Source organism: Colletotrichum lupini, chromosome 6 (genome assembly GCF_023278565.1).
Source record: "Colletotrichum lupini chromosome 6, complete sequence".
Lineage (NCBI taxonomy): Eukaryota > Fungi > Ascomycota > Sordariomycetes > Glomerellales > Glomerellaceae > Colletotrichum > Colletotrichum lupini.
In genome coordinates, this window is record NC_064679.1 from 608,852 (window position 1) to 621,626 (window position 12,775).

General features: G+C 42.9%; 4 protein-coding genes and 1 non-coding gene across 5 annotated transcripts; 1 reads left to right on the forward strand and 4 right to left on the reverse strand.

The window, feature by feature from the left end:
* Positions 1-4,731: 4,731 nt before the first annotated feature.
* Positions 4,732-5,019, reverse strand: CLUP02_11653 (uncharacterized protein; the record flags this gene model as incomplete). Its single annotated transcript, XM_049290620.1, has 1 exon — positions 4,732-5,019. One exon carries the CDS (start codon positions 5,017-5,019, stop codon positions 4,732-4,734), a length of 288 nt encoding a protein of 95 aa, XP_049147765.1.
* Positions 5,020-6,963: 1,944 nt separating this feature from the next.
* Positions 6,964-7,062, forward strand: CLUP02_tRNA203. The gene has a single exon. It is a non-coding gene; the product is annotated as a tRNA-Ser (tRNA).
* A 494-nt stretch (positions 7,063-7,556) lies between these two features.
* Positions 7,557-8,174, reverse strand: CLUP02_11654 (uncharacterized protein; the record flags this gene model as incomplete). The annotated part of the gene is made up of 1 exon (XM_049290621.1): positions 7,557-8,174. One exon carries the CDS (start codon positions 8,172-8,174, stop codon positions 7,557-7,559), a length of 618 nt encoding a protein of 205 aa, XP_049147766.1.
* Positions 8,175-9,910: 1,736 nt separating this feature from the next.
* CLUP02_11655 (RNA recognition domain-containing protein) lies at positions 9,911-11,388 on the reverse strand (the record flags this gene model as incomplete). The annotated part of the gene is made up of 4 exons (XM_049290622.1): positions 9,911-9,973; positions 10,031-10,589; positions 10,642-11,157; positions 11,207-11,388. The coding sequence occupies 4 exons, from the start codon at positions 11,386-11,388 to the stop codon at positions 9,911-9,913; spliced, it is 1,320 nt and encodes a 439-aa protein (XP_049147767.1).
* Positions 11,389-12,262: 874 nt separating this feature from the next.
* On the reverse strand, positions 12,263-12,511 carry CLUP02_11656 (uncharacterized protein; the record flags this gene model as incomplete). Its single annotated transcript, XM_049290623.1, has 1 exon — positions 12,263-12,511. One exon carries the CDS (start codon positions 12,509-12,511, stop codon positions 12,263-12,265), a length of 249 nt encoding a protein of 82 aa, XP_049147768.1.
* Between the last annotated feature and the right edge of the window lie 264 nt (positions 12,512-12,775).

Genomic DNA, 12,775 nt, shown 5'->3' on the forward strand with positions numbered 1-12,775 from the left:
AAAAAAAAAGGGCGTTAACTTTTTATTTTAACTAACTTAGTAATACCTCTAACCTGCTTAGCTTCGACGTAATATACTAGAGGACTTAAGAATATTTCGAGCTACTTATGAGCTATTAAAACTACCTCGCTAAGCTTTATAACCTCTACTAATACTCTATAGTTCGTAAAAACCTAAGTAAGTCGAACTAATAAATTCTATAAGTACTAATTAACTATATTATAATCCTTTACGAGGCGCTAACTATTTAGGGATTTATTTTTAATATAAATAACTAACTCCTCTACTACGTAAGTAATATACTAAAATATAAACTTACTATACTTAACCCGGTACTTATATTTACTAATATTTATTACTAACTTAGTACTTTAATTAATACTATAAAAAGAGAGTGCGACTATAATAAGTAGTAATAGTATCTCTAAAATAGTACTTATAATAAAAAGGTCCCTATTACTTATTAAACCGACCGCACTTACGGTAGCTCTAATAAAAAGACCTAATTTAATAAACGGAATTAACGCGGCCGCGGTATTACTAATAAAAAGTATTTTATTTATTATAAAACCGGCTATTAATTAACTAAATACTTAGAAAAAGAGCGACGTTAAGTATATAAGAAATATAAAAATAGTAAAAAAAGAAATAAGAAATCTATACTAAGCTTATACTTATAGTTCCTCGCTTTTTATAAAAGAACCGCCCTTATTAATAACGACGACGACGATAATAATATTATAATTTAATATTTTAATAGCCTCGACTTTAATTATAAGAATAACTATAAGAATAAAGTCTAGATTTTAATAATATACTTTACGACCACTACTAGTAGTAAAACCCTTATAAATATCCTCGCTACTTAGGTAATAGAGTATAGCCTTATTAATATTATTTTTATTAATAAGTTAACTAAGCTTATAGAACTAATAACCTCTTTTTTATTAAATAGGAGGTACTTATTAAGGGATTTTTAAAATATTATACTTAATACTAGTACTATAGAATTCTTAACTACGGGCTACCCTTAACTCCTTATATTATAATAATAACGACCCGAAGTTACTCTTAATACTTCTAGAGCCGGCGAGGTAAGTATTCGATTTAATAACGGCGAACCTATAAAATTATTAAGATCTATAGTTGTTAATACCCTATTTAGTAATATTATTTTTTATATCTTACTAACTAATACTCTTTTTTTATACTACCTAAGAGATATAAATAAGCTAGGAGTATATTTTAATAATATTAATAACTTATTAGTTAAAAGAGATATTATAATACTTATTATTTATAAATAGGGATACCCTTAGCTTTTATTTTTTGATAATAAGAAAGCTATTATTAACTATTTAATAAAGAGCGAATTGCGCTGCTTATATCGGCGCTTCGGTTACCCTTTAGTTCTTTATCTCCTAAAGCTACTTTAGTAGTTTAGTAATAATATAAAAATCGTAGCCCTTAAGAAGCTTATAAAGATCTATTAATAATACTAACTTAACGCTACTACTCCTAGCTAATTTAAATTTACCCTATAAAATAATTACGATTTTAATTATAAAATCGTAATTAACGTAATATACTTAATAAATTATAAAAATACTAACTGACTAATACTTTACGTCGTCGATATTACTACTTCTTTTTAAGTAGTAAGGTTCCTTACGAATATAATTACGAAGTATATATAAGAAGCTCTTTAGCTATATTAGATCGACGTCTACCTCGGTCTACCGGACTAGATTATTATAAATATTAATAAGAACTTTAGCGCTATAAAGTTTAAATCTTTTACTAAATCTATATTTATTAAAATTAAGGAAGTACTTATTAAAGCTTATAATAGTATTAATAAGGCTAAGAAATACTACGTAGTACTTAAAAAAGTATACGATATTATTTAAAATAAGTACTTATTAATAAGCACAGAGGCTATACTTTAGGCCGTAATTAAGGTAGTTAATAATATAGTTAGCCTAAATAGCCTCGTTCTTATACTCCTCGTTTTTAAAGCTTTTCTACGTACTTCTAATAAATCTTTACTATTATTAAATATTACTTAACGTATAGAAATAGTTAAAAAAGTAATAAGGGAAGTCCGCAGACTTTATATTAATAAGTAAATAAGCGAGGTACTAGCTACTCGAAACGGACTAGATATTTCCTATACTATTAATTTATTACTATAATTAGATATTAAAGTCTAGCGAGAAGGTAAGGGATAGAAAGGCCTATTTAAGCTCGTTTTAATAAATAGTACTACTTACGTAATATAATTACCTTATAGCTTAATAAGCTTTTAGGCTATTATAATTAAACCCTAGTACTTAGAGGAGGTTAACCCCGAGCCGCTAGCTATAATAATAAAATACGTTAACTACTTATTAATCCCTATAGTTAACTAGCTAACTAATAATAATACCGCTATAAATAAAATCTTTAATAAGATCGTTATTATAATTAACGACGACCCTTTATTATAAAATAAAAGGACTAAAAGAATATTAATACGGCGCGGCTATAGTAATATTTTTATAACTACGACCTACTTTATATTTAAAAAAGAAGTAAATTTTAAACTAGTTATTAAGCTCCGTAATAAAGGTATTATTATTACCCTAAGAGTACTTTTTATAGAATTTATTAATAAAGAGCTTTTAAAATTAATAGAGAGAGGGGTAATTAAAGTTATTTAACTTAGCCCTAAATATAAGGATATAAGGATATTTAAGTCTCGATTTATTAACGAGATTAAGAACCTAGGACTTAACCCTATCGAAAAGTCTTACTTAGTTATATAAGGGTATAATAACGAGGAGAAAAAGGAGATCTTTATATAGTTATTAATAATTTAAAGAACTAATTAACGTCTAATCCTTACCCTAGCCCCGACCCTAATTTAAAAAGGTTACGTTATTTAGCTATAAGATATTACTTAAATATATATATAATCAAACTAACCTCTTTATTATAAGGTTTTTACTTAATTACTAGCTCGGATCCGTTATTTATACCCTAAGGGCACTATTTTATACGTTATATAGCTACTATACGGTCTTATAAAATTTAGTACTTACTAATAAGTAATATATAATAAGTATTATTTAAAAATGCTCTAAATAATAATATCTACGTTCAATTTATACTTACTAGTCTTAATAAGAGAAAGCGGATTATTTAGTATTATTAATATATAGACCGATAATACTATTAAACTATTAAATAAGACTTTTAATTAAAAAAAAAAACCGAGCTTAAGTACGCTAAGCTACTAACTAAACTAAAATAGTAACTATTAACTAACGAGCTGCTTATTTTTAATAATAAGATTATCTTACTAAAAAATATCAATATAGTACTTAGATAAAAGAACTAAAAGAAGAAGTTTAAGTAGGTTAACCCCTCGGTATTAAATACTAAATAATAATTTATTAAATAATAAGCTCGAGGTACCTATATTATATTAATTTACTAATTAGAGATAGCTTTTAATACGTCGTTTACCGCTTAATATTAAGTAGATCCGTTATTTATTAACTACGCTATGCTAAACCGTTATATTAAATAATAAATAGATTACTTAGACTAAGGGCTTATATTCGTACTATTAGATCTAATTATAACTAAACTCTTCGTTTTTATAAATAAGTTATTTACGAATAACGCTAATTATATTTTATAACTAAGTTATATTATTATTTTTATAAATAAAGAATAGACTAATAAGAGCTTTACGATTAATAATAATATTATTTACTATAGCTCTACGAAGAGTAAAAGGATTACCTAGAGCGTATTAATATTAGAGGTCTACGGAATAGTTATAAATATTAACGTTACTTATACTATCTTAACTACCCTAGACCTTATTACTAAATAACTTAACGTTCTAAAAATCCTTACTATAGTCTATATAAATTTATACTTATTATATAAATACCTCGTTAAGCTAGGTACTACGAAAGAAAAGCGCCTTATAATAAATATTATAATACTTAGGTAATTATATAAACGCCGTAAGCTTTACGAGATTTGTTAGATTAGTAATAATAATAACCTAGCTAACGGGTTTATAAAAAGTATACTAAATAAGTCCCTCGAACGATTCGTTAGTAAAAGAATTATTATAGTTAAAATAGAAGGATAGGTAATATATAGTTAAAATAGTAATATACTATAAATAATAAGTTATTTAGTAAACGTATACGCCTCTCGGGCTTTAGCTTAGAGAGAAACGTACGTATTCGGGGCGTAATTAAACTAATAAAAAGCTCTTTTTTAATTACGCTAGATTTAATAATTTCTAAGGAGTTTAAGTATATAGATTATATATATTAGAGGATTAGGAAGTAATTAAAAAAAGGGGATACTAAAATTTCTATACGAATAATTATAATAAAAGCTATATTAAAATTTTAGTATATAGCTTTAAGTACTTCTGAATAGGGGATTAATTATAAATTCTACTACTAGTTCTTATTAACAGGGGACCTAGCCCCTATTCTAGCCTTTTTTATTATAAAAATAGAAGACTACTAATATTAAATTACGAGGTAGAAAAGGGGCCCTATTAAGTAGTTAGGTAGGGGTAGTAGGTAGGTAGTCTGGGCCCGTGCAGACGGACCCTTCCACCTACCTATACCCACTAAGGGACCGCGGGCTCTGCCCACGATCTTCCCCTCCTACACACACACACACGCAATAGACCTATACTGACCTATTGACCTAGTCGCGACCCAAAAGGTCTGACCTGCCTACGTGTATACCAACAGGCACCTTGTCCTTCGGGTTCGGGACACTGCCATTCGGTAGGCGGAGCTCGTATTTCTGGCCGTGCGTGATGATGGCCCAATGTAAAAGACACCCGTCGTCGACGCGGCGAGAGTACCACACTTGTTCGCCCTTGGTCGTGTCCTGTCCCTGCTTGCCGCGAAGGTTCACTTCCTCTTTCAACCTCTTCCTATTTTCTTCTTGTTCCTCTCTGGCCCTTAGGACCTCCGAATTCTTGAACATTGTATAACGAATTCGAGTCTCGTGTAGAGTTATCGAGGCGTGTGGCGTAATGGTCTGTAAGAATTTGACGACGATAACCTCACAAATGGAGTCGGAACGTATGGCAACTTTCGCTCAATAGACATCGGCATGTTACACTCCATAAAATAAACGTGGGATCCTGGTTATCAATGCTTCAACGAAGCCGCTGACGGCATGAGCTGCAGCAGTGCGGCGTGTCCAGACATCGCTGCGTGGGCTGCGCGGACTGCGCCGCAGATAGCTGCCAAGTCTTCCCCATATCATAGGGCAGTTCGCTCTCACGCATTCTCGGATTGACCAATGTCAGCCTACCATCAATGGGATGTTTTTGGGGAGGGTCTTTTCTGTCTCTCTTTACTACATGCAGGGAGGCGCGCCGCCTAAATGGACGACGAATATGACATCACCCCCTAGTCACGGGAAGATCTTCCCTGCATCGCCTCTGCTAAGCTTTCGGGCGGTTAATGTGGGGCGGTCTAATACCGGTCTCCTTCCTCCATCCGATCAGTGAAAGACTAAACGATACTTCATATGTGCACGGGAGACACGTCGAACTACATGTAAGTTTCGCGTGCCACTCGGCAGAGGTGATGGGCCATCCTTGGCGCGTGGTGATTTCGCCTTCTTGGTGGCTGGTGCCATCGGAAGACTTGCTCCCTCCAGTCCTGATGATATCTGTGCTCACTGCGCGCGGTCCTTTTGTCGTACCCTATTTAGACCCAAGCATGCAAGCAAAGTACACAAATTTGACATGAAATACTGACTGCAATTGTTACTGAATGATGAGCATGTAAGCTACCTAAATGTTTAAGCAGCTGTGCTCCACACGACCTGCCGGAAGAGCTTCGTACTGCCCTTCCGCCTATGGTATGCCTTTCGACGCCTACTATTCGATCCTTACTATTCTGGAAAGCATACTTAGTGGATGGTCGGTCTCAAGTCACTGGCGACAGGACATTCCGTCTCTTCATTGGCCATCTTCTTAGTCTTTTCAAAAGAATTCATCAATCGGTCGACACTCAAGTGGGTAACAAACCAAGATGCCAGTCAAGATGAGAACGCCTACCTACCTGCTTATTATACTTAACGTTCTTATTCTTCTTATCCCCTTTATTATTCTTATTACTATTATCATCATTTTTTATATATTTATTAAAGAATACTCTTTAAAAGATACGAATGAGAATAAGGACAATAGGAATAGGGATAATAAAAATAGAAACAATAAGAATATAAATAATAAAAAGAGAAATAATAAGTAAGAGCTAGGGAGGGTACTAAAAGAGCGGCAAGCGATTTTATCACCCGCTTAATACTTTAAATCTACCTCTGTCTTTATCTAACTCTCATTAATAGCGTGCAGCGATAGGTCGTAACCCGTTAATGAAGAAATAGGCCTATCCCATCGACTGCTACAAGGCGACAGTATAATAGTCTCCAGCTTTTCTCTAAATCCTCCGAGATATGAATTTTTGATTTGCGGATATAGTGGAAATAAATCGGAATAACGCCTGATTAGTTCTTCCCCTGCACTCGGATGTACTGTCGCCTTGTAGCAGTCGATGGGATATAACACTGGTAAACTGACTACCTAGCCATTGCTCAAAGGAAGCCAGCTGAGAAAAAACTTGACTTTCCGAAGCCGTCAAGTACCCTTGCGATTCAACGAAACATCGAAGCAAGGTGTCGCAAAAAACCCACAACACACTAATCTCGTCCTCAACTCATAAAGGTTTGACGCACCACTGCAAGACCCGACTTTATCCTCTTTCACGCGTCAAAGCTAAGCTCTGAGAATAGAATTGCGCAACTCACGAGCGCGGAGCTGCAGCCTCATGCACCTGCTGCCGGAAAACGCGGCATGCAGCAACGAGCCGCGACTAAGATCGCTGTTACCCAAGTGAGACTCCACATTCAACTAATGGCAACATGGCCGAGTGGTCCAAGGCGATAGACTTGAATTGTTCACGATTCAGACATCTATTATCTTCGGATGCGCAGGTTCGAACCCTGCTGTTGTCGCAAATGTTTTTGCTTGGCAGGCTTTCAGGATTTCTTTGCATCTTCGGCCAGTACAGCTGGGCGACGATACATGAATGGCCAGCTGTTGTGGCTATGGCTTGGCATGTCTGAGAAGAAGTGTGGACCTGGGTATGGAGTTCATGTTGGACATCAATAGAGCAGCAATCTCATCGAGTACATGTATCATTACAAAAGCCTCAAGTCGTTGCCAAATGTCAATAGATGTCTTGACTATGGCTTCGACAAAGTGTACGAAGCAATTGATGATGTATTGTAGTTAAGTGCGTAGCTAGCGTGAAATAAATCTGACCTGACCTGGCACTCTTCCCAAAGCAGGAGGAGTGAGTGCCTTTTGGTATTAAACATTAGAACCACGATGCAGAAAACTCTCCGCTCCCAGGTTCGTCACCTTGACAGACAACAGCAAAAGTTAGCCCACAGGGTTCTCAAAGCAAGTGGCCACGGGGTAAAGGAACCCAGAAAACATACCACGATCAGCAGCCATCCGGCCGTTCAGAAAGGCACTGGTCCATGCAGTGATTGCCCACAATAGCACCATACACCTTGCCAGAGACGTAGCTGCGCATGATGTCACGGCAGTTATCGTACACAATCTCCGCGGCGGGGACGAGCTCCGCGACGGGCGTCGGCTTGTCAATGAAGGCGGTCCAGCTGACGCAGCACCGCGCCGTCTCGATCTCGAGACAGTAGTCCTGAGGGGTACCGCGGATCATGTCGTTGGCCTTGTCCGTCTTGAGGACCTTGATGAGGCGATAGCAGATGCTGGCCATGGCCTGGTGGCCCTTGTCGCAGACGAGCTCGTTCTCGCCGCACATGGCGGACGACGGCTCGCCGGCGTCGTCGTTCTTGGCGGCGGTGTTGTCCTCACCGTCAGCGGCGGGGGTCTGGGTGATGGTGATGTCGGTGTAGTTCTTGCGGCCCCAGACGGAGAAGGTACCGATGTCGTTGGTGTAGAGGTCGAGGACGATGCGCGAGGGGAACTCGGCCTCCATGGCGAACACGGCGTCCGCCTTGGGGAGAAGGTGAGGCGGGAGAGCTCTCGCGACCTGCATGTTGGCACTCAGCGCCGTGGTGGCCTCGGGGATAATCATCTTTGGCGACGGTGCACTATCGATGATCAGTTGTCTGTATATTGCACTCTTTACACTTGGTAAGACTTGATGTGACCTTACCTTGAAGGCAAGATTGCCTCGACTTGCTTGTGTGAAGGAAAGGCTGTGAAAGAGGGAAAGATAGAGCTGCGAAAGGCAGTCCGTACGCCGCAGGATTTATACACGCCGTAGGAGAGAAAACATGTAATATGTGTACGTGTGCGTGTGGCTGACGAAAAATCCCTACCTAGGAAGTAGACAGCGAAATGAGAGACCGTGAGTGTAGAGCCCTCGAACTAAAGGAGTGCAGGAGAATAGTATCTGAAGTGTGGGAAGGACAAAATGCCGTCAAGGTCACGATACTCGAAAAAGCGTATCAACTGGTAGACCACCCTGCTAGAAAGAGAATGGCCCTGCCGCAGACCGGGGCACGGGGGATTGAGTTCTTTTCTAGACAGGCTATGTAGTTGTGGACTCCGAGACCTGCTCAGCAAGGTCCAAGGCAACGAATGATCTATCATGAATAGTAATGCCGGTAATGAGCCCTCAACCAAGTGACACTGAGTGAGCAATCAAATAGTCTCAGTGGCTGCATCCTCTGTAGCAAATACAGAACTTAATGCGTCCTCACCGCAAGGGTCCACGCTCTTTTGCGTCCCTCTTCCCAACAGAGCCTGCCAGCTTCCCACAGCTCGACGGCAGGTGGCTGCATATATACTTCTTCGTAAGCCCTTGCGTGAACGTCGGCGTCCCTCTGGGATGATGTTAGGTTGAGCTGAGCAGGCCCTCAGGTTCCAGACCGATAAGTTGAGCCTGGAGACTAGAAACTTAGAGGGAGGGTGTAAGTAAGGAAGTATGCCATAAGAGGTTAGTCACCAGGAAGCAGATAGACCGGAACACACGGCCATTAGAGTCACAAAAGTGTGGGAAAGCAACAAGGTTTGAGGTCTTGACAAACTTGATTTCACCCAAAGGTCCCTCTCTGCCCGGAGCGGAAGTATCCCTACTCATCCACCAACGCCATTCGCCCAACGTGGGAAGCCACTAGATAAACCACACCAAGCAATCTGCTTTTCGCCCAACGTACAGCGAGGCACACTCCCAAGTCCCAGACCGAATGATCATCAAGATTCCTACGCCAACCACCATCGAATAGCGCCAGCATGACCCTCTCGTTAAGAGAAACAGACAACGGGTTAAAAGGACCATGATACAAGGCGAGGACGCACAGCCTATTTAGTACTACAAGCAGCGGCAAATTCGTGAATGACTGAGGGGTATCGCAACTGCAGACCAATGACCGACCAACTAGCAAAGCAAACAACAGGATTGGTTCACACGCAGAACGGTCACGAACAAGTCAACAACGTGGCGAAAAAGCAAACTAAAAGCTAGGAAATCTCTGTTGGGGGAGTCCCGTGTGGAAGTAAGACGAATAGAAGGGGCAACCAAGTCGCAAAACCATCCGAACCCGACGCCCAAGACAAGCCCAGATGTCCAGGGAGGTAACTAAGGCCGCAAAGCATGCAATCGTCGTTCTCGTGATGTCTCACAATCGTATCCGCTATCCGTATGCCTAACATCAAACAAGTCCAAAGAAATATGTGTCATTCGCCCAGGTATCCATCGTGCAGCGTTAAGAGTCCAAGGCGGCGGCAGCGAACGAAGAACGATGAGAGAAGCTCGAGAAAGGGTGAAACAATAAGACAGTTGAGAGCGCAACTCTCAATATTTCCTCAAGTGCTCAACTTGAGCCCAGAGGCAAGGGGGCCGTCCAGGAGACCCTTGAAACCTTCGATCTACTACAGAGGATGTTAGCCCAGGTGTGTTCTGACACATGACCCATGGATGCTTACCTGAGGAGGGGCACCAGGAGGGCCCTGAGGTCCCGGAGGGCCATGAGGACCCGGCGCACCGAAGTGAGCAGGTCCGTAGGCGCCAGGGCCGGGAGCCGGAGCGAAGTAGTGAGGCGGGGGAGGGGCAGGACGGTAGGGGGTACCAACACCAGAGTTGTTTTGGCTGCGGCCCCAGCTCAAACGGACACGGGAGTTTCCAATAGGGTATCCCTGCATCTGGTTGATGGCCATCTCGGCAGCGTGGCGATGGACGAACTGGACGAAACCACAGCCCTTTCCAGGCGGGATCTTGACGTAGGTGATCTCTCCGAATCCTTGGAAGAAGCTTCGGAGCTCATCCTCAGTGACGTAGCCAGACAGGCCACCGACGAAAACGGTCGTGTTGTTGGGGTCGGTGAACTGGTTCATCTGCTGACCGGGAGGGTTGTAGGGGGCTCCGTAAGCACCGCCGTACTGGGCAGGCGAGGGAACGCCGTAGAAGCCCTGCTGGTGAGGGGGGAGGCCAGGCGCCATCATCTGGTTACCATGGTGCTGCTGGTAAGGGCCGCCGTGGTTGCTTCTGCTTTCGTTAGTTTCTTATATTCAAAATTTGGCAAGACGTGCAAGCTCACCGGTTCTTGGGGGTAGCGGTGGAGATACGCATGGGGCGGTTGCCGCAGTAAACTCCCTGCATCTCCACAAGAGCACGCTGCTGGTCCTGCTCGTCGGTGAAGCGGACAAATCCGTAACCACGCGACTGTCCCGACATGGCATCGGTCATGATCTTAGCAGACTTGCAAGAGGGGAATCGCGCCTGGAAGAGAGACACGAGAACGTATTCGTTGACCTCAGGGCCAAGGTCGCCAACGAAGATCGAGTACTCGGGACCACGATCGTCGCGGCGGTCGTTGATGCCGCCACCGGAAGCCCAGTTGAGCTTGAAGGCGCGGTTGGAGTTGGGGACGGGGGATCCGTTCAGGGTGAGGGCCTTGCTGGCGGCCTCGGACGAGGTGAACTCGACGAAGCAGTAACCGGCATTGCCCGAAGTCTTGTCACGAATGACCTTGACGTTGACGGGTTCTCCGGTGGCGGTCAAGAAGACACCCTTGATGAAGTTCTCATCCATCCAGGGCTCGAGCTCGCCCATCCTGTCTTGTGTTAGTCCAAGCTAGAATGCAAATCTGGATGGTCACGTACCAGAGAGTGTTCTTATTCGCGTCCTGCTGGATGGGGGCCTGGCCGCCCGGGATCTCTCCGGAACCATTGTTGCCGGGGAAGGGCATGCCGCCGGAGACGGGAGTACCGAAGCCATCGCCGTTAGCGTTGGGAGGGGGGGCACCGTTGCCCTGAGCGGGGTTGTAGGGGTTGATTCCGTCCATTTTGGTGGTAGGATAGTAGTGACAAGTTCAGAGCTGTAGCTGTCCGCTTTCAAAAAGGGTTGATGGTTTCGAGAATCGAATCAGAACGGCCTGTTTTAAGACGCAAAACCTGTACTCCGAAGGGAACTTGGTAAAAAGTCGATTCTCTCTGACGCCTGCACGCCCCGTTGTGAAAACGAAAAATCGAGATGTCGCGGGATGTTCGTGCAAAAATGCTTTAGCCGCCGACTCAAAGAACCGAGCAATGCTTCAAATTCGACTTTTAGGTCTGTTTCGCCGTGGCCAACGTGAACTTTGAACGGTTCGAGAAAAGGTCAGAGGAAGAATCCGAAATGATTGGACCTGACTAGGGTTAGCGTTCAGATGTACACATGTCATCCTGTCAGCTCGTTGTGACAGTTGCATTCACAATCGCATTCGCAGTCACTCCGCAGTTGCTCGTCCAGCAGCTGTGCCCGCAGGAATCATCGTGGGTGGTGGTTGAGAGCGCAGCACATGCGGCATGTGTCCAATGCCGGTCAAATTGGTACCGTGGCAGGGACGTCCCAGACAATCCTTCGCAAACGGACGCCTGAGGGCAGGTATGGTGTAGAGAGCTTGCAAGCCCTTCAGTCGCATACCTGCTTGCAGTTGAGGTGTAGCAAGCTTTGAGAGGGCGGTGGCCGGGCAGCTTGTGAGGCAATTGACGGAGGTCATCTGACCGTCTGCCTTTCGCGAGACACGTCATCTTCTCAGCAACGAGAGGCCTTGGTGACACAAGACCAGATATTGCCATCTAGCCTGGTGCTTTTTCCTGTCCTCGGTGTGTGATGCGCTGCGAATCCAATCTTCGCCCTCTCCAGTGTGTTGCGGCATTTCGGCTAGGCGTTGGGCTTCATGACGAGAGAACCGTGCCATACGTCAAGCCGATATTGCAGAAGTTCGTGATGAGGCCTTCCTTCCTTCCCCATGGCCAAAAGAAGCTGCGAACACGGCGCGGCGGGTGAGGTAAGACGGGACTTGCGGATATTTTGGGTGCGGGGGTGAGGAAGAGCCGGTTGCTGATGGTGCATATTTCGTTTTCCCGGGCGTCTGACGGTGACGACTCGTTGCACGACACGTCGAGGCTGAATGGCTTCGGCATTTGGTTGTCGATCTTCAAGCGCGATCCGGGATGATCCACGATGCATGGAGGGGTTCGATGATGCGCCCAGAACTGCAATTCCATCTTTTCTCCGACCAACATCCTCCAGAATCGCTCTTGGGGTCAATTCGAGGCGAGCAACGTCGAGGTACTCAGCAGAGGATTGCCGAGGATGCCGAAGGCCGGATGGTCGGACACGAGCGTTCGATTTGCGACTGCGGCTGCGGTTGCGGATGCGACTGCGAGAATGCGACGGAGGAGGGG